Source organism: Canis lupus, chromosome 15, assembly GCF_048164855.1.
Source record: "Canis lupus baileyi chromosome 15, mCanLup2.hap1, whole genome shotgun sequence".
NCBI classification, from domain to species: domain Eukaryota; kingdom Metazoa; phylum Chordata; class Mammalia; order Carnivora; family Canidae; genus Canis; species Canis lupus.
In genome coordinates this window covers 56,484,383-56,504,936 of record NC_132852.1, presented here as the reverse complement: position 1 = coordinate 56,504,936, position 20,554 = coordinate 56,484,383, and the positions used below count along the sequence as shown (strand labels likewise).

Genomic DNA, 20,554 nt, shown 5'->3' with positions numbered 1-20,554 from the left:
GATATGTGCTAGCACCGGGCCAGGTGCTTATCTATCACTTGATCTCTAAAGAACTCTTCCTAAGTAGGCAACATTGTTTCTCTCTTATACCTGAGGAAACTGAAGTTTCAATGTCCCACAGCTAGTAGGTGACATAGTTGAAATGGCCTGTGTGCCTCAACTATGATTGCACATTCATGGTATTTAATTAGCAGTTTGGTTTGAAACTGTGTATGAGATAACGTGTACATTTGGCTTAAGAGGCAAATAGGAAAAACACCTGGAAATTCTATTTATCTGGTAGCTAAAAAAATGAAGGAATATAGACAATAGCGTACTCTTCTATAACTGGATTGATGAACCCTGGGTATTGTGAGATAAACGGTCAGATATTAAAGCAGTTAAAACATTTCATTTAGGAACTACCAATAGTAGAAGAAACAGCTGAGCTCCATTCTGATTTGTGCAGAAGTGATTTGGATGTGTTAAAGGGGGAATAAGGGAGGGAGAAGATGAGGACCTAGTAGGGTCAGAGAACGAAGAATGACACAGGGTAAGTCAGCGTCAGTGTGATTAGGACAGCTCTGCTGTCCAGAAGTAGGGATTCTATCCCCCCGTAGAGACTGGGAAACAGAAGCTCTATCCTTCCTGCTGATTATATTCCAAAGAAAGGGTTTCAGGTGCTAGAAAGAGAGAGTGCATTAAGAGAGAGAAATAAGTACTTCTGAGTTGTTAGAGATACATGTCTCAATTGTAAGCCCTTTGAGAGGTCAGGGCCTATCATCAGGTGTTGGCTAGAACAAACACTAATTTTGGCAGCTGTGAAGATGGGAACAAAGGACTCCAATAATTCGAAAGTAATACCTAACAGACAGGATGGGTTCCCTGATGTCACGGGAGGAAACGCTAACAATTTAAACAGGCAGAATGACCATGAAGAATGAAACCAGTCACCCAGCCTCAAGTGACAAGCTTGCACAAAATTCAGCAAAATTTGCAAAAAGACTCCTGCAACACTTTGTGTCATGCTCTCCAAGGGCTGCCACATCCTGAAACTGCCACCAGAAATTATCAAACTGTATCCTGCTTGCCATTCTGCTCTTGAAACTAGTAGTTGGGGACTTAAGTCTGACCAGGTTCCATAAAAAGCACAAAATTTGAGTGTTTTGCCTAATTCTTCCCTTTCAGAGCATCCTCTTAGTTTGTAGCTGAAGGTTGCATTTCCCTGTTTGCAAACTGCATGATAATACAACCTTTCCTTGCCTTTGACCAAATCCACATATTCCAGGATTTTTTGTTGACAAGCTTTCTCAGGCAGGCATTTTATGGGGGTGAGAGGAACAGCACTGGGGTCAACCAAGCAACAGGCCTGGTGCAACTAGAAGCCATATTGGAAGTTGGTCAGGTGTGTTAGTCTCACAGAGGTCTCCAGGAGCTTTTGTGTGCTTGAGAGATGTGCAGTTCTCACTAGATCTTGGAGCCATGATTTATGAGCGACATTAAATATAGAGATTGGAACTAGGGTGGTCAAGTCTAAAAATCACATCACATTAGAACCTTGAGAAAATTCAGCTTAGCCTAGAAAAGGTAAAGCCTAGGTAGTTGTCACAAGCATGCTGTGGAGGTGCACACATGAGTCCTGTCTTTCCACAGTGTCAGCTTTATTTAGTCATAAAGCAAGGTTGACATAATTGTAAAGCAGTTTCAGGATTTCAAACTCAATGACTTTTTGCCACATGTTTACCTTAGCTTCCCATATATCATACCTAAGCAAAGCTAAGACAACAAAGTCACCCAACAAACAAGCTACAATAAGGGGTAGGAAGTTAATGAACCAAAATCAAAGTCTGTCTGGGAGTGTGCAGTTGAGATAAGGACTCACTCCAGTCAGAGCGAGCCCCTTGGCATGTGCTGCTTGTTATGTTCAAGCCATGGAGAATCTCTGTTCAGAGATCCATAGGGCCGAGCCTTTGTTGGCAAGTGCCTTTTTGATGTGATCAGTGGTGAAAGGATCATTATCTAGAAAGTCTGACAGTTTCTTGCAAAGGTCCTCACTTCTTAAAGTTTAATCAGACTTGAGCCTTCACAGATCTCCTTTGGGTTTGCTGATTATGAGTCCTGGGTATCCTCAGCTTGTACTATTTTCCATAATATCTGGTCTTTGCGACAACATCCTTGGCTGCAAAAATCACTGCTTAAAATAGGTCACTGACATGAGTGACTCTATCTTGCTTTGTGCTCTCTTCAGTACATTTAGGATGATTATGAGCACCAGGGATCCCTCTAACATGTGGTATTCCTGGGAGGTGGGGGGGGGGGGGGGACAATGACAGATACAGGGAGGGGATTTTTGCTTACCTTAAGAAATTTTCTGGTGATTAGGGTTGCTCAATTTTGGAAAAGGCTGCATGGCAACAGAATGAGCTCTCCATCCTGGGAGTGTTAAGGAACAAATGCAACCTCATTTGTTGGGTTGCTTAAAATTTGTTTGGGTAGCTTAAAATTTCTTCCGTCTAAAGCTTGACTGACCTTGGGGCACCTGGGTGGCTCAGGCTGTTAAGCGTCCAATCCTTGATTTCAGCTCTCAGGGTCCTGGGATAAGCCCCCAGTTCTTCTTAAGCTCAGTGGGGCATCTGCTTGAGGATTCTCTCTCTCTCTCTCTCTCCTTCTGCCCCTCCCCATGCTTTCATGCTGTGGTTTCTCTCAAACAAATAAATCTTAAAACAAAACAACAACAAAAAAACTCAAAAAACTTGATTGACCTGGAAGATAAAACAGCAAGTTATGTTGTCAGCCCAATGCATTTCCTCGGGAATGGCAAGGCACTGCAATTCAGGACCTGCAAGCTACGGCAAGACCCTAGGCAAGTCCAACAAACGGGAGGACCCCATTATTTCAGCTAGAAGGAGGCTGCTTTGAAGGGATAGTTGCAGAAAAGCAAGGTTCAGGGTGATGAGGGTTTCTCATTGGCCCGGTTTGCAGGGGTTGCTCAAGGACGCCACCAACATCTTGTCCCGTTGGGGCCTGTTGCTTCCTTCTTCTGGAAGCTTCTCCCGTTGGGGTCTCTAATCAGTCCTTCCTCTAACTGGCAGGCGAGCGGTCCACGTTAGGGAGGTTTCCCTTTCACTACTTTCCGACAACTTTTCCTGATTCGGTGCACCAGGGAGGGAGCAGGGGCTGGGCTGGCGCAGGCGGGCTGGGCAAGGATGCAGCAGGCAGGCGGGGGAAGCAGGGGGAGCGGGGAGGGGCCCAGGAGCACGCGCCCCGGGGGGACGGCAAGTGTGCTAGGCGGCGAAGCCGGGCTGAGCGCCGCGGAGGGCAGCGGTCCACCAGAGAGCCCGGGCGGCACGAAGCCGGACGAAGCGGGCGGGCGGGCGGGCGGGACGCCTCAGCGCGGCGGGGGCGGGAGCGCGTGCGCGTGCGCGGCGGGGGCGCGCCGCTCCGGAAGGGGGCGGGGCCGCCTCGCGCGCCGTTCCTTAAGCCTGCGAGCGTCTGCCGCGCGCCGCCGAGGCTCCTCAGCTGAGCTCGGAGCGGTCGATCGCGCTCCGCTCGCCGCCGGCTCCACCCGCCGCTGTGTAAGTGCGGCCTCCGCTCGGCGAGCCGCCCGCGTCCTGGGCGCGTCCTGGGCGCGCGGGGGGCGGGGCTCCGCGGTCCCCGGATGCTGGCGGTGCGCGCGGGGCGGGAGGAGGGGCGGCCCCCGGGCGTCGCGCCCCCGGTCGTGGCTCCTCCCCGCCGAGCGGGTCCGCCTCCGCCTCCGCCTCCGCCTCCGCCTCCGCCTCCCGGTGGGGGCAGCTCCGCCCGGAAGCGGCCGGCGTTCCGGAGAGTCGGCGCGCGCTTAGTTAAGAGCGGGGGCGGCTTCTAACGCGGCGTTTCTGTTTCCTTAAGGCCGAGCCCCGCAGCCCGGCATGGAGCATGCTTTTACCCCGTTGGAGCCCCTGCTTCCTACCGGTACTGTACCTTTCCCCGCGCCCCGGGGCCCCTGGCCGGCCCCCTCGTCGCAGCCCCGAGAGGTCGGACGCAGAAAGTGTTCCCGTCGGCCACTGGTTCCCGAGTTCCGAGCCCCGAGGCCGACTCCCCGACCTCCTGCCTCAGTCCCCCCCCCCACGCCCCCCGTAATAAAAACCAAAAACCAAAAACCAAAGCGGGGGCTACACCGTCGTCCTGGCCGCACGGAGCGGCTCGGTTTCCCTGCCGGGCTGCCCTGGAGGAGCGCGAGCGCCCCCTGCGGCGGGAGCCCGTGGGCCGCGAGCCCTGCGACTAGGCTCATCCGCATCGCCTGCCCCGCCGAGTCGTAGACCCCGAGCTCATCCCGCCGGTGGTGCGTGGCCCTACAAGTCGCCCGAGGGCCGCAGAACTCGCCTCAGGGTTGTCACTGCCTTAGAGCTGCAGGCCGCCCTCCCCTGGGGCGCAGGCGGGAGGTGCATTTGCGAAGCTAGCGTTCCTTGTCGTGTGTAGTCACGGACCCACGGGATAACCTCTTAGTACTGTGTTTCCTCACCAGCTTTTCTTTGCAGTGTAGAACTTGTGTTTTATCAGTTTGCAAACTTCTTTAAAAAAAAAGAGAGAGATTTTTATTTATTTACTCACGAGAGACACGCAGAGGCAGAGACCTAGGCGGAGGGAGAAGCAGGCTTCTTGGAAGGAGCCCCTAAGCGGGAGCTTGATCCCAGGACCCCGGGAATCCTGCCTTGAGCGAAAAGCAGTCGCTCAACCACCGAGCCACCCGGGCATCCCTCAGTTCGTAAATTTAAACGGAAGGCATAATCCGATGTTTAAGGTTTCCCGTAAACACGTGAATAAACGGGTCTGGCGAGGGTATCTGGGGTTTGATGGGGTTTGATGTGGGCTTGCCCAAGTTGTTGCACATCCTGGGAGTGTGGTTGGTAAAGAACAGGAGTTAGGGACCTTGACTTCTTATTCTCCAGTTATTCACCATGCTGAGTTTTACACAAATGCCTTTATTATCTTGCTTGCACGTGAAGGAAAGTGGTAACAGAACTAGTATCTAAACCCAAACCTGACTTGGTTAAGAGGTTTGGGGTTTAATTATTACTGTAAATAGCTTTTCTTTTCTTTCTAAGATTTTATTTATTTATTCATGACACACAGACACAGGTGGAGGGAGAAGTAGGCCCTGTTCAGGGACCCCAATGCGGGACTGGATCCCGGATCCCCAGGATCACTCACGCCCTGGGCTGAAGACAGCGCTAAACCGCTGGGCCACTGTAAATAGCTTTTCAAAAGTTGAGAAAAGCAATGGCCAACATTTTTGCAAAATAAGTTCTTGGTAACTTGGTTATCTCGTGGTAGCCAAACCAACAGCATTTCCATAAGTAAACATCGGATCCCCGCGTTCTGTTGATAATTTAGTTTTGTGGTGAAAACCTAAGTGCTTTACTGTGATAAAAGAAATTTTTGACTTTTAGTATTGGTGGGCCCTGGGAAGCTAGCTATACTCAAACATTTACTAAGGTCAGACTGACTCTGCAGAACCTCAAAGCATAGGCTCTGTTTGTATCCTGAGCACATACTGTACATCTGCTTCATTAAAACAAAACCCAAAAAGGAACATTTTGTACACAAAACAAAAAGGAAGAAACTTCTCTATTTCTCATAAAGTCCTAGGAACCCTGCAAATTCTAGAAATTTAACATCTTCAGCACTCTGAAATGTTGTCTATTGACTTGTAACTTTTTATGTAAAAAAAAAAAAATGTGTTTAGTTGTATGTGAAATGTTCCTTTGCTGGAGCACACTTGTCTTTGCTAAGATAATGTATCTAGGGCAGCTGTCCTGACTTGGGCTCTAATAAAATTTTTTTTTTTTTATTTTTAAGAAATTCTAAAAGATTAATTCATATTGTAGCAACATACGACTGAAGATTTCTAGTGTTTTCTCTGTTGAAAGGAATTTATCCTAGAGATAGTACAGTATAGTAAGGGAATCAGAATCTCTAGGTTTAAACCCTAGTTTTGCCACTATTTACTAGTGTTAAATTACAAAAATTCAGCAGTGAATGTTAGTGATGTAATTGACATTATTAATCAATTTGTGAAATTTGGCAGCATCCCAGCAGCAAGTAGAGGGGAGCTCCAGAAGGCTACAGAAAGGCAAAGGTTTTTCAAGGCAGGACAAGGAGATCAACAGAAATAAAGATTGTTTGGAATGAGGTCATCTTCCTTTGGGGAGATGGAGCATGTTCCAGAGAGACACAGGCAGAGGGAGAAGCAGGCTCCATGCAGGGAGCCCGACGTGGGACTCGATCCCGGGTCTCCAGGATCACGCCCTGCGCCGAAGGCAGTGCTAAACCGCTGAGCCACCCAGGCTGCCCTCAGACATTTAATGTGTACCTAGTAGCGAAGTAGCTTTTCAGTCAGTAACTTCGGTGGATCTCATTTGTAGACGTGGTTTACCTGTGATACTTACTCAGATTTAGTGCAGCGGGCTGCCCAACAGTTAAGCTGGCTCTCTTAGCTAAATGCCGGGTGGACCAAAATGTTTACCCCTCTGAGATCCCTAGGTCAGAGAAAGATTTATGGGTTTTTTGGATTTTTTTATTTTTTAGTAGTGGGGAGCAACTAAAAAGTAAGTTTATTATTTAAAGAAAAACAACTAATGTAGATTGTGAGAGTAACTTATTAATAGTTGGCATATGTTCTAAATACTCATTTTGGTCCATAGGCCTCAGCATGTTATTAGTCTTGTTTTAAAGAAAATGGATTCATATTATAAATTGTTTTGTAAACTATTCTTTTGGGATAGTGAAAATGTTTTTTGTTTTTTGTTTTTTTGTTTTTTTTTTACATTGTATATGTTCAAATTTTTTCAAACAAGTGTTTCTAAAGTCCATCCTACTTAGCCAATGTTATCATTCTAAAATTTTGGTTTTGTAAATTCTGTGTGTGTATATGTGAAAATAAGTAAGATAGGAACTGTTTACCATTTTCCAGCAACTTTTTTCACTTATTATGTTATCCATTTATATAGATATCTCAAGGTTTCTTTTTAACTTTAATACCAATGTACCTAATATATAATTAGTTTCAGGTGTACAATATAGCGATGCAAAAACAAAAAAAAACCAAAAAAACGATGATTAGATGCCACAAAGTAGGTGGCAGGGACTTAACTGTGTGTACGTTTGTTGTCAGGCCTGAGGGCCTCATCCATCCTTGTCAAGGGGAGTACTCGTTTTCTCTCCTTTCATACAACACTTCAAGTTGCACTATAGACTCAAATGAACTAGTCTTTCTTATTAGACATTTAGGGTATTTCTAGTTTTTATTGTTACTATCTACAATGCATATTTTTGATCATGATGTTTTTGCATATATATGAAAATGTCAGTATTATAAATTCCTAGAAATGAAATTGTTGGATTAAAAGGGTATGTTTGCATTTCTGTTATCAGGAGGAACCGACAACTAGCTAGTGTGTATTTTTTGTTAGTAGGTGCTGTAGGGGTACAAAAGTGAAAGGTGTGATCTCTTCTATTCATGAGTTTATGGTCTGGTTGGAGAGTTGAGAACAAAATAAATTCTAGTTAGATGTTGAATTATGTATTATAGGAACCCACATAGAGAAGTTAGGAACTCAGGGGAAGGAGATGAGTGCAGTTTGGAGTAGGCAGGAAGTCATGGAATGGATAGACCTCAGCTGTGCCTCTTTAAAAAGCACTAGATTTCAATTGAGAGTAGCCTAAGGGGAGCAAGAGAGTAACATAGAAGATGTGCCCTGAGTGAAGGCTTAGTGCTGCCTTCGACCAGGTATGAGCTCACCTGGTGGTGAGTGAAGAGAAGTAGGTCTGAGAAGGTTGGAGAGTGCAAATGAAGATTGTGGTTGAGGAGTGAGGGTAGTACCAGATTGTGGAGGATAGAGAAATTTAAAGCAGGATGGGAGACAAGAAGTGTTTCTGAAATTTTCTGTATCTCCCCGCCCCTTGGAACATTCTTTTTTTTTTTTTTTTTTAAAGATTTTATTTATTAATGAGAGAAACAGAGAGAGAGAGAGAGGCAGAGACAAAAGCAGAGGGAGAAGCAGACTCCATGCAGGGAGCCCGACGTGGGACTCGATCCCAGGTCTCCAGGATCACGCCCTGGGCTGAAGGCAGCACCAAACCACTGCGCCACCCGGGCTGCCCCCCTTGGAACATTCTATGCAAAGCTGTCATCTCTGTCACAGTTCTGTATTGTTAATCTCATATGGGTTAAAGTCCTTCTCTTGGACTTGAAGACGCTTTGAGTTCTGATTCCTAACTACTTTTCCAGAATACATTTTATCCTTCTCTGTGCCCAAGCCAAGTGAACTACCCATGTTTATTAGAACATTTGTTCCAGATTTAATACTCTTGCCTTAGCTCATGCTAAATTTATCCCCTAGAATGTTCTTTTTCAATCCTTAGAGTTAGTATTACATTTTAGCCATTTGGTGGATGTCTAGAGGTATCTCTGACTTTAATCTATGTTTCTTTATGGCAGAATGCTGATTTTTTTAACGTTTATTGGCCTTTTGCAGGTCTTTTGTGAAATATTTATGACTCTTGCCATAAAGAAGGGGAGGGGTCTATCGTTTTACTCTTTTTTTATTTTTAAGTAATCTCTATACCCAACATAGGGCTTGAACTCATGACCCTTAGATAGTCATATGCTCTATCAACTGAGCCAGATAGGTGCTCCATCTTTCCTTTTTTTTTACAAATTAATAAAGAGTTGCCTGGCTGATGCAACATGTGATGCTCAATGTTGGGATTGTGGGTTCAAGCCTCACATTGAATGTAGAGATTACTTAAAAAATAAACTATTTTAAAAAACAATTTGTAATTTTTGTTTTTCTAAAAATTGATGTATAATTGACATAATACTGTATTAGTTTCAGATGTACCGCTTAATGATTTATGTGCATAGTATTGCAAAATGATTGCCAAGCAGGAGTTTCTCATATACTCTGCATGCAGCTCTTTAAATCTTGATTTTTCTCATCAGTAATATACAGAGAATGAGACTTTCCAAGGACAGTTATTGGGAAGATTTAAGATTACGTGTAAAGCATTTTAACACTGATAAATGGCAAGAATACAAACATTTTTATTTTTCTCATTGCCTTAACTTTTTATCTAAAGATTTTTGTTTTAATTCATAATGAACAATATTTAACTGTTCTAGGCATACAATTGCTGTTTTAAACTCAAGCATAGGTGATTTTTCAAAATGTTTTTGTAAATAGGGACAGTTTCTGGCTTTGTTCTTCAGTGATCATTTTTTTTTCATGAGCTTTATATTCTGAACTCCATATGTTTGAAAGTAGATTTATTTTAAACACCTGATTGCTAAAATAAAAGTGAAGAGTCAGACTATCTTCAGAACCATTATTTCACATGTACTTATTTCATAAATGTAAGACACAGCAAATGAAGAGGTATTTATTTCTGGCTTATAAAAATATTGATGTTATTTAAAAATTTTTACAACATAGTACATGCGCATTATAAAAATTTAGAAGGTAAACAAAAGTGAAATAACAATGCCATATTCCATCCTCTCAGAGATTACCACTTATTGCCATATATGTGTGTAAGTGGTATGTGTGTATTTATATCCCTCCAGATATTATACCATGAAGTATTGTTAAAGTATTATATATATAATTATATATATATGTTATATATGTAACTATACAGTGAAGTGTTTTTAAACCTAAAGGAGAACATACTATAAGTTGTTTCATTCAGTTCACAACTCCACTTTTTCTACCGAAAATTTCATAGTACCTGTCCATATTTCAATTTTCCCCTTGTTCCAAAAATAACTTTTCTAGTTTCTTGTTCCCAACTGGGACCACCTGTGTGTTCTTCAGTCTTTTTAAATCTTGTTCAGTTGTTCCTCAGTTTTTAAATCTCCCTTAAGATTGAATATTGAAATTTTAAATCACTTTTATATCACTCTTAAATGGATCTGATGGAATAAAAAATATGGCAGATATGAAACATTATTCACTTAATATATAAAAAACTCTAGTTTTAAAAGTTCTATTTTATTTTCCCCACCTAATTTGATCATCATAAATAAATTTTATGCTAGAAGGCCTTTTATCTATCACTTGGTATTTCTTTGCAAAACGATTATATACATTTAATTTTTAAAAAGATTCCTGTGACCATAATGCTCTTGGGAATTATTTCTTCTAAACTGAATTACCATGGTTGAGATTTATTCTGAATTTAATTACCATTTTAAGTACTGTTAGTACACACTTGATCAAGTCACTGTAATTGTATTAAAATTTTTTATTATAACTAACATTTACATAACACTGTGCTAGGTGTAGTTTTAATGCTTTAATAGGGCGAAGCCTATACAAAGTTTAGGAACTAGAAGACTAAGGTTTGAGTTTTAGTCCATTATAAATTATGTGACATTGGGCATGTCACTTAATTTCTTAGAGCCTTAGTTTCTTTATGAAAAATAAGAATATATCCAAACATTAAGTCCTTGGGCAAATTTAAGATAAAGTATAAAAAGCTGGTTTAAGGAGTAAAGTTCTATGCAAATGTACAATTCTTTCCAGTAGATGAACTTTATTATACTGATGATTACATTTTGGATTTTCTATGATCTTTTTTTTGAAAGTGAGAGAGCGGGGGTGAGTAGGGTCAGAGGAAGAGAGAGAATCTTAAGCAGGCTCCATCTCACAATGCTGAGATCATGATCTGACCCGAGATCAACAGTCAGCCGCTTAACTGACTGAGCCATCCAGGCACCCCTCTACCTTCATTTTTTTTTTAATTCTTAAAGGGGATATAGCTACTTATTTTAGTGTTTTCAGTCCTATTAGGCAAGTTAGCAGAACTATTCTGTTTCCTGAATTCTGTATTTTTTCTCATGCTTCTTCAACTTTATAGGTTCATGAAATTATTAATAGTGGACATACTTTTTTGATGCCTCATGGTTAAATGGTAATAAATCCAGGAATATTCTGTTCAGTATAGGATTCATGCCATCTCTTATTTTTGGAATTTAATTTCCATTGAAAATGCCCGCTAACCTAACCTCACAAGAAGCATGATAAACTCTAAAGAGGAGTATTGGCGTTCTCTAATTTACCAGTTGCTAATTTGGGAATTTCTGGGAAACTGAATCCGGAGTTCTGACTTTTTTATAGTGATAAATGTATCCTGGCCACCTGTGTTCAGTAGTTCTCTGTATTTTGAAAGAAACCTTCAGATGTCCCAAACATAGCTCTGAATTATGAACTCCCATCCCTAATCTACTCAGGAAATCATAGTAAGAATAACCCAGGGGTAGACTTGAGTCTTCTGTATTTGCATTTTGTTTTAAGATTAAACATGCTTCAGTATATAGTAAGAACACATTTTTTTTGGTTATATCTACCAACTAGTTAGGCATTTTTTTTTTTTTTTTTGAAACTTGATTTGGTGTCCTCTCTGGGTCTGTACTGTACAGTACAGTGGCCACTAGCTGCATATGTCTATTGAGCACTTGATATATGGCTGGTGTGAGTGAGGAACTGAATTTGTAACTTAATTGTAAAAGCCAAAACTCTACTCGGTAATTGGAAAAAATTTAAATGTTTGGAACAATGTATTCATGTACTAAGGCTGCCATAACAAGGTACCATAGACTGGGTGGCCTGATTCTCAGGCTAGGTGTCCAAAATCAACGTGTTGGCAGCTTTGGTTTCTTCTGAAGCCTCTCTCCTGGGCTTGCAGATGCCTGCCTTCTCTTTGTATACTCGAGGATTGCCTGTTGGATTGTTTTACTTGTGTTCTAATCTCCTATTCTTACAAAGACCCCAATCCTATTGGATTGGGTCCACCCATAGGATTTTTTTTTTTTTTTTTGCTTTAATTATCCTTTTAAAGGCCCTATATCCAAATATCCAAATAGAGTGACATTCTGAGGCACTGGTGTAGGACTTTAACAGGAATTCTGGGAGGGCATAACGCAGCCCCATACAATATGGCAATTTACTTTCAGCTGAAAGTGTTTTTGGTTGTCTTGGTCCATAATTCAGAATTGTCATGATTACTAAGGGAGGTTTTTAATGTCCCTCCAATAGAATGTAGATGGTATATGAATCAAAAAGACAGTTTTAGTCGTACTTAGTTGATGTTTTGTGCTTCTATATAAAGTTGATTAAAACGCTTTTTGTGTATCAGTTATGGGCCATACTGCAAGAGATGCTATAGAAAAATAATTGACAAACCTTACTGTGAAGAGTTCAGCCTGCAGCAGGCCATTCAATCCAATAGAAATGTAATTTCCTATGTAACTTAAACTTTTTTCCAGTGGCCTCATTAAAAAGATAAAACAAGTGAACTTAATTTTAATTATATATTTAACCTAATATCTAAAATGTTACTTCAATATATAATCAGAATAAGCAACTATTAACGCAGTAGTTGACTTTTTTCATTAAATATTTTTTATTCGTTTGAGAGAGTGAGCGCATGTGTGTGTGCATGCACCAGAGTGTGAGCAGGGGCAAGGGTCAGAGGGAGGGGGACTAGCGGACTCCCAGCTGAGCAGGGAGCCTGGGTCAGGGCTGGATCCCAGGACTCCGGGATCAGGATCATGACCTGAGCCCAAGGCAGACACCTGACTGAGCGTCTGAGGTGCCCCAGTAGTTGACATTTTTTGTACTAAATCTTCAAACACCAGTGTGTAGTTTACATCTGAATTCAGATGCTAAATTTTCTTTAGAAATATTTGATCTGTATTTAATGATAATTTGTGACAAATATATAGAAAACTTGTCATTTTTTTTAAGATATCATTTATTCATTTGACAGCACAAGCAGCGGGGAGCAGCAGGGAGAGGGAGAAGCAGAAAATTTGTCATATACTCTATTCATATCAGCAAGGAGCAACTAATAGACTCATAATTTTGGAATGAACTTCATACACAGGAAATATTCCTTTACTAAGGGGAAGCCTTTGGAAATGGATATTGGAGTTCGTACTGGGACTAAAATCCTGAGTTTTCTGATGACCTATTTTTCCTAAAAGTAGCATGGCATTTTGTTATTTAGATCAGAGCACTATGCCTGCTTTGAAATTTGGAAAACTTGCAGGCTTTTTTTTTTTTTTTTTTTAAACTTTATGGATGGTAAAGAAATCTCTGGCTAAAGCTGCTGCTTAAGGATTGTTATATTTTTGTTATCTGGGGCTAGTTATGATATCTAAGAGACAAAGTAGTGGATTTTCTAGTTTCAGGGGTTAATCATCTTACTTTACTCTCCTGCTACATCAGAAATCCATCCCAGGTAGTTGTCAAGTCTCTTAAATGTTCAATGGGAAATTTACTCCTTTGACTAGTTACACTTTCCTTGGGGTAGGACACATAATTGTTGGAATTCTTTTTATTCACTTATATTTATTTCTGACTTGCTGCTATAACTAACCTTCACTTTGTGTGTTTGCTGTAGTTAACTTTTTCCTGTGCTTTGATTGATTCTCATACCTGCTTTAGTTTTTGTCGTTCTTTTAATTAGTGTCACCATATTTGATGACAGAAATGTTTGGCTTATCCTCATTGTTAAGGGACAAATTGTTTCTTTTGCCTTAAGTAATATCTCATTAACTTTATAAGCCAGCTTTTCCACATCATCTAGAGAATCAATTTCCTGTGTTTTACTGGCATTAAGTCTCTAGCATCCCCACCTCATCTTTCCATATTAGCATTTTAATAGCTACATGCTTTTAGAAGCTAATGCCTCCAAAGTGTTTAAAAATAATCTTAATTCTTAAAAAAAATTTGTAACTTGGTATAATGTAGCTTTATCAGAAGTACTAGTTTTCTTTTAGATGGAACCATTGAAATTACCAAGTGATGTTATGAAGGCAGTTTTAATGTTCACAATGCTAAAATGTTATGGCTTGATCACACCAAAAAAAAAAAAAAAAAAAAATCTGTGGGTTTTGATACGTTAACACCAGATGTCTTTTGAGGTTTTCTAGGAAAATGAGGTGTGTTTGTGCATTAACATCCCATCAAATGAATTTTATTATCTTTTTTTTTCTTGATTAAATCCATCAGAAAGAGTTATTCTTTGTAGGTGGCAAACAGATGCTCAAACAAATGGATTTCATTCTGAGAGTATTCCTGTATCTTTATCACACCATTGTCTTTGAAGTTATTCATTTATCACAGTGGAAGAGTTTCTTTTGTTTTTATGACTTTTGGAGAATTTAAGCTTTTGATTTACTTTGAGGTCATGTGTAAGGTTGTGGCTTCTGGCCCAACTGCTGCTGCCTGTTGAAGCAACTTTGTTTTTCATTTTCAAAGTAGGAAAACTGCTGTTGCAATTTATTCCCAATATAGTAAAGATGTGAGTAGTGAATCCGATGTGTGTGTGGGTGCAATCTTAGAAATCCTAGTGTTTGCAGGACAGGTGTGTCTTCCTTAGTGTCCCTCTGAGATGGCCATCTGGCTTTTTTGCTTGAACACATTCAGGTAGCTCTATTTGAGGAAACATATACCATTGTTGGACAACTGATTGTTAAAAATGTATATTTAAAATAGGCTGAAGTAGACCTTTCATTCCCTTATTTTCCAGCTGAAACTGTGTGGAAGACTTTGACTTGATTTCTTCTTAGCTGCCTTCAAATATTGAAACACTTTAACCAGATTCTTCCTCTTTTTTCTCTTCTTCCAGGCTAAATACTATAGTCATTTGTGCAACAGTTACTTGAGTGCTGATATTAGGAGCTCGTCTAGGTACTGGAAGAGATACCAGCAATTTTCTTGAGTTTCATACTTTTTAAATCCACTAGCCCACTATGGGTATCTATAGTCTACACCTGGAAAATTGGGTGTTCTTGTCAAGAATGCTTACTGGGAACTTTTTTTTTTTTTTTTTTAAGATTTTATTTACTTATTCTTGAGAAATACAGAGAGAGAGAGTGGCAGGCTCCATACAGGGAGCCCGACGTGAGGCTCGGTCCCAGGACTCCAGGACCACGCCCTAGGCCGAAGGCAGGCACCTAGCTGCTGAGCCACTAAGGTGCTCCTTAAGAATTCTTTTTCTTTTTTTCTTTAAATTAATTTATTTTTGTGTATTTTTTTATTGGAGTTTGATTGGCCAACATAGAGTATAAAACCCAGTACACATCCCATCCAGTGCCCCCTCAGTGCCTTAAGACTTCTTTAGAGTAGTTTTAGGTTTACAACAAATTGAGAGCAGGGTTGTATAGGTTTCCGTTGTGCCCCCTGCACATGCACAGCCTCCACCATTATCACTTCTTACCAATCACAGTGAGACATTTGTTAAAATTGATACTACATCATCACCCCAAGATCATAGTTTATCCTGGGGGTATACATCCTATAAATTTGGACAAATGTATAATAGATCCATCACGAGAGGATCATATGGAGTATTTTCACTGCCTTTAAAAATCCTTTGTGCTCTGCCTGTTTATCTAAGTTCTCCCACTCCCAACAACTACTTAGCTTTTTGTTTTCTTCAGAGTTGTGCCTTTTCCAGAATGTCATAACTCTGAATCATATAGTTTGTAGCTTTTTTCAGATGGACTTCTTTAATTGATCATGCATTTAATGTTTCTCCGTGTCTTTTCATCGTTTGAGAGTTCTTTCCTTTTTTAGCACTGAGTAATATTCCATTGTCTGGAGGTACTACGGTTTGTTTATATACTTGCCTACTGGAGTACTTCTTGGTTGCTTCTACGGTGTGGCATTTATGAAAAATGCTGTCCATATCTGCGTGCAGGTTTTTGAGTGGACACAAGTTTTTAACTCCTTTGGATGATGCTTAGGAGCACCATTGTTGGATCATATGGTAAGAGTATGTTTAGTTTTTGTAAGAAACCAGCCAGCTGTGTTCCAAAGTGGCTGGACCGTTTGGCATTCTCACCAGCAATGTGAGACTTCCTATTGTTCCATATCCTCACCAGCATTTGGTGGTGTCAGTGTTCTGAGATTTTGGCCATCATGACAGGCTTGTTATATTATCTGTGATAGTGTTGTTTTAATTTGCATTTTCCTGATGACATATGATGTAGAACATCTTTTCATATGCTTATTTGCCATCTGTATATCTTCCTAGGTGAGGTGTTCAGGTCATTAGCTCATTTTATAATTGCATTGTTTGTTTTCTTATTGTTGAGTTTTAAGTGTTTCTTGTATATTTGAAAAACAACCCTTTATCAGGTGTGTCTTCAGCAAATATTTTCTCCCAGTCTGTGACTTACCTTCTCATTCTCTTGACATTGTCTTTTGCAGAGCAGAAATTTTTAATGTTGCTGAAGACCAGTTTATCAATTATTATTCCTTGGGTTGTACCTTTGGTGTTATGTCTAAGAAGGCCTAACCTTACCTAAGAACATCTAGGTTTACTTCTATTTTACCTTGTGGGAATTTTATAATTTTGCATTTTACATCTGTTTTGAGTGGATTTTGGTGAAGAATGTAGGATCTGCATCTAAATTACTTTTTTTGCCTGCGGATGTCCAGTTGTTCCAACATTATTTTGTTGAAAGGACCATCTGCTCTATCGTCTTGCTTATGCTCCTGTGTCAAAAGATCGGTTGACTGTATTTGAGTCTATCTCTGGGCTTACTATTTTCCACTGATATATTTGTCTACTCTTTGCCAAGACCACACTGGGAAAGCTTTAAGTTTCTTAGCATTAAGTGTGATGCTTACTGTAAGTACTTTGTAGATAGTCTTTATCAAGTTGAGAAAGTTCCCCTCTGTTTCTAGTTTACTGAGAGTTTTTATGATGAATGAGTGTTGGATTTTTTCAAAAATTTTTTATGCATGTAGTCTTATAATCCTACTATATTTCTTTTTTAGTCAGTTGATGTGATGGATTACATTGATTTTTGAATGTTTGCTCAGCCCTGCATATCTGAAATCTAACTTCATTGTCATGTATAATTCTTTTCATACTTTTCTTGAATTCATTTTGCTAATATTTTGTCAAGGATTTTTACATCTATCTTCATGAGAGGAGATTGATCTGTAGTTTTCTTAAGATGTTTTTGTCTGATTTTGGCATAAGGGCAGTGCTGACCTCAGAAAATGAGTTAGGAAGCATTCCCTCTGCTTTGATCCTTTGAAAGAGATTGTGTAGAATCTTTCTTATATGTTTGGCAGAATTTACCAGCAAACCTACCTGGGTCTTGTGCTTCCTATTTTGGAAGATGGTTAATTTTTGACTCAATTTCTTCTTTTTTTTTTTTTTTTTTTACTCAATTTCTTTAATAGATACAGGTCTATTCAGATTATCCATTTCTTCTCGTGTGGATTTTGGCAGATTGTTTTTTTTTCAAGGACTTGATTTATCTAGAGTATCATGTTTTTGAGCATAGTGTCATCCATCATATTCTCTTTATATCCTTTTAATTTTCATTGTATCTATAGTGATGACCCTCTTTTATTTCTGTGTTTCCCATTGCTTTAAATGGTAGTACCTGCAGGGTATTGAGAGTCTTGCACCAGGAAGGTTTTGAAAAATCATCAGAGGAGATGGATGCTTTAGGATTCCTAAAAACAGCAACAACAAAACAGGAAAATGGAGCTATACAGACCTTTCTTTGTATTTAGAAATTTCCTCTCCTTTTTTTTTTAAGATTTTACTTATTTATTTATGAGAGATATACACACACACACAGAGGTAGAGACACAAGCAGAGGGAGAAGCAGGCTCCCCATAGGAAGCCCAATGTGGGACTTGATCCTGGGACTCTGGGATCATGCCCTGAGCCAAAGGCAGATGCTCAACCACTGAGCCACCCAGGATCTCTAGAAATTTCCTTTCTAAGAACTTGCTATTCACGTTGAAGCCCGCAGACCAGCACCATTGGTTTTATTCAGGAGCTTATGAGAAGTGCACAGTCTCTGGTTGACTTTAGAGTGACTGATGGAATAAGAACCTTATTTTAACAATATCCCTACATGAGTCTTATGCTCTTTAAAGTTTGAGAAGCATGGACTAAGAAACATCAGATTCTGTTTTAAAATATTTTTAAAAAAATCTCCATCACAATTAAGGATGATGTTTATCATTATCCAAAACTTCCTTTAAGCAAGTGACATATGTTTTTTGTTTGTTTGTTTGTTTTTTAGCTTTATCATTTTCCTTAGAAATGCATAGTGTGATAATGCAACCAGGACACACCAAGTGGCAAAGAATGACTCATCTGCCTGACGCTGTGGTGCCTTTCTGTGCCTGAGCAGTAGCTGAAGTGCATGTCTCCTTCGCTAGCAACCTGTGTGCTTTTCAAAATACCCGCATATGATCCTGATCTTCTATCAATAGAGTTGGGATGGTAACTTAAGGCTTTTCTCATAATAATTTTGTTTTGATGTCATTTAATACTCTTTTATCTCTCTTGAGGAAACCTACTCGTTTATGTATTTTTAGGCCATGTAACATTTTATTCAGTGAGCCAGCATTTGAGTGCCTACTATGCATGTGGCATTTTGCTAAATTCACACAATTGAGTTGTGTGGCACAAGTCTCCATGGAGGTTATAGCCTAATAGGGCAAAGGGATAAGCAAATCAGAAATTAGAGTGCAGCGTGACAAGAGAATCACAGAGGAAATCCTGGATATTAAATGAATTACATAGAAAGGATTTGGGGATTTAGGGCTTTTGGAAAATGTTTGAAACTGGGAAATCTACATAAGTTATTTTACATCTCTCAGTGGACATGTGGGTTGCTTCTCTATTTATTTATTTTTATTATTAATTTTAGAAAGCAGGGTGGGGAGAGGGAGAGGGATAGAATCTTAAGTAGGCTTCATGCCTAGCTTGAGTTCATGACCTGAGTTGAAATCAAGAGTCAGTTGCTAAACAGATTGAGCCACCCAGGTGTGCACCCCCCCCACCCATGGATATTTGAGTCGCTTCTATATCATGGCTATTATAAATAGTGCTGCTGTAAACATAGGCATGTATATGTGTTTTTTAAATTAGTGTTTTTGTTTTTAACATGGATATTGTACTTTGTCAGATGCTTTTTCTGCATCTGTTGAAATGATCATATGGTTTTTATCCCTTCTCTTGTTGATGGGGTTTATCATAATGATTGATTTGCACAACTTTAACATCCCAGGAATGAATCCTACTTGATCATGGTGAATTATTTTTTTAATGTATTGTTAGATTAAATTTGCTAATACTTTGGTGAGAATTTTTGCATCTATGTTTGTTAGAGATATTGGCCTATAGTTCTCTTCTTGGTGGTGTCTTTACCTGGGTTTGATATTGGGATAATGCTGGCTTCATAGAATGAGTTTGGAAATTTTCCTTCCTCTTCTGTTTTTGGGATAGTTTGAGAATAGGTATTAGCTCTTTTTTAGATGTTTGGTAGAATTCACTTGTGAAGCCTTCTGGTCTTGGACTTTTGTTTGTTGAGACTTTTTTGATTACTGATTCAATTTCATTGTTGATAATTGGTCTGTTCAGTTTTGTATTTCTTCCTAATCTAGTTTTGTAAGTTTATATGCTTCTAGGAATTTATCCATTTTTTCCTTCTATGCTGTCCAGTTTGTTGACAAACCCTCTTTCATAGTATTTTCTTATGATTTTTGTATTTTTGTGGTAGTGGTTGTTAGTTTTCCTCTATTTCTGATTTTGAATCTGCTTTCTCTTTCTCTCTCTTTGAGTCTAGCTAAAGGTTTATCAATTTTGTTGCACTTTTCAAGGAACCAGTTTCTGGTTTCATTGATCTGTTCTATTTATTAGAACATAAACATTTATTTATGTTCTAATATTTATTATTTCCTTCCTTTCACTGACATTGGGCTTTTCTTTTTGTAACTCCTTTCAGTGTAAGGTTAGGTTGTTTATTTTTCTTTTTGAGGTAGGCCTGTGTTGCTTTAATCCTCCCTCTTAGCTTTTGCTGCATCCCAAAGATTTTGGACCACTGTTTTTCATTTTCATTTGTCTCCATGTATTTTTTAATTTTCTCTTTGATTTTTTTTTTTTTTTTTTTGGTTGACACGTTCATTATTTAGTAACATGTTATTTAGCCTCCACGTGTTTGTGCTCTTTCCAGATTTTTTTCTTGTGGTTAATTCCTGGTTTGATAGCATTGTGGTTAGAAAAGATGTGTGGAATACTTCAATCTTCTTGAATTTGTTGATATTTGTTTTGTGGCCTAACCTGTGATCTGTTCTGGAGAATGTTTTATGCACTTAAAGAATGTGTATTTCCATGGTTGTTGGGTAGAATGTTCTGAATATATGTTAAGTCTTTCTGGTTTAATTTAGTGTCTTTCAGAGTTACTGTTTTCTTGTTGATTTTGTTTGGATATTCTATCTGTTGATGTCTATGAGGTGTTAAAGTCCCTTACTGTTATTTTATTACAATTTGTCCCTTTATATCTGTCAATAGTTGTTTTATGTATCTAGATGCTCCCATGTTAGATGCATACATACTTAAAATTGTTAAATCCTTTTTTTTTTTTTTAAAGATTTTATTTATTTATTCACGAGAGACACACAGAGACAGAGGCAGAGACATAGGCAGAGGGAGAAGCAGGCTCCATGCAGGGAGCCCAATGCGGAACTGGATCCCAGGACCCCGG

At 39.6% G+C, this 20,554-nt stretch overlaps 1 protein-coding gene, 1 long non-coding RNA gene and 1 other non-coding gene across 20 annotated transcripts in view; 1 reads left to right on the top strand and 2 right to left on the bottom strand.

Annotated features, from left to right (window-relative positions):
* The window catches only part of LOC140605303 (uncharacterized), a 122,093-nt gene extending 118,715 nt beyond the window's left edge, over positions 1-3,378 (bottom strand). For 3 of the 10 annotated variants that reach the window (XR_012007998.1, XR_012008002.1, XR_012007999.1), the window contains exon 1: positions 2,338-3,354. This is a non-coding gene — a long non-coding RNA (uncharacterized lncRNA). Of the gene's footprint in view, positions 1-1,616; positions 2,159-2,337 lie in introns of those variants that run through there. The other 7 variants (XR_012008004.1, XR_012008006.1, XR_012008001.1 and 4 more) reach the window with 6 other exon arrangements.
* Positions 3,379-3,688: 310 nt separating this feature from the next.
* The window catches only part of TPK1 (thiamin pyrophosphokinase 1), a 325,666-nt gene continuing 308,800 nt past the window's right edge, over positions 3,689-20,554 (top strand). Inside the window, exons 1-2 of one of the 9 annotated variants that reach the window (XM_072777570.1) lie at positions 3,689-3,927; positions 18,086-18,288. In XM_072777570.1, coding sequence (XP_072633671.1) covers positions 18,209-18,288 — 80 coding nt within the window. In that variant the 5' untranslated portion in view covers positions 3,689-3,927; positions 18,086-18,208. Of the gene's footprint in view, positions 3,928-18,085; positions 18,289-20,554 lie in introns of those variants that run through there. The other 8 variants (XM_072777562.1, XM_072777564.1, XM_072777566.1 and 5 more) reach the window with 8 other exon arrangements.
* Positions 7,063-7,192, bottom strand: LOC140605586 (U6atac minor spliceosomal RNA). The gene has a single exon (XR_012008224.1). It is a non-coding gene; the product is annotated as a U6atac minor spliceosomal RNA (small nuclear RNA).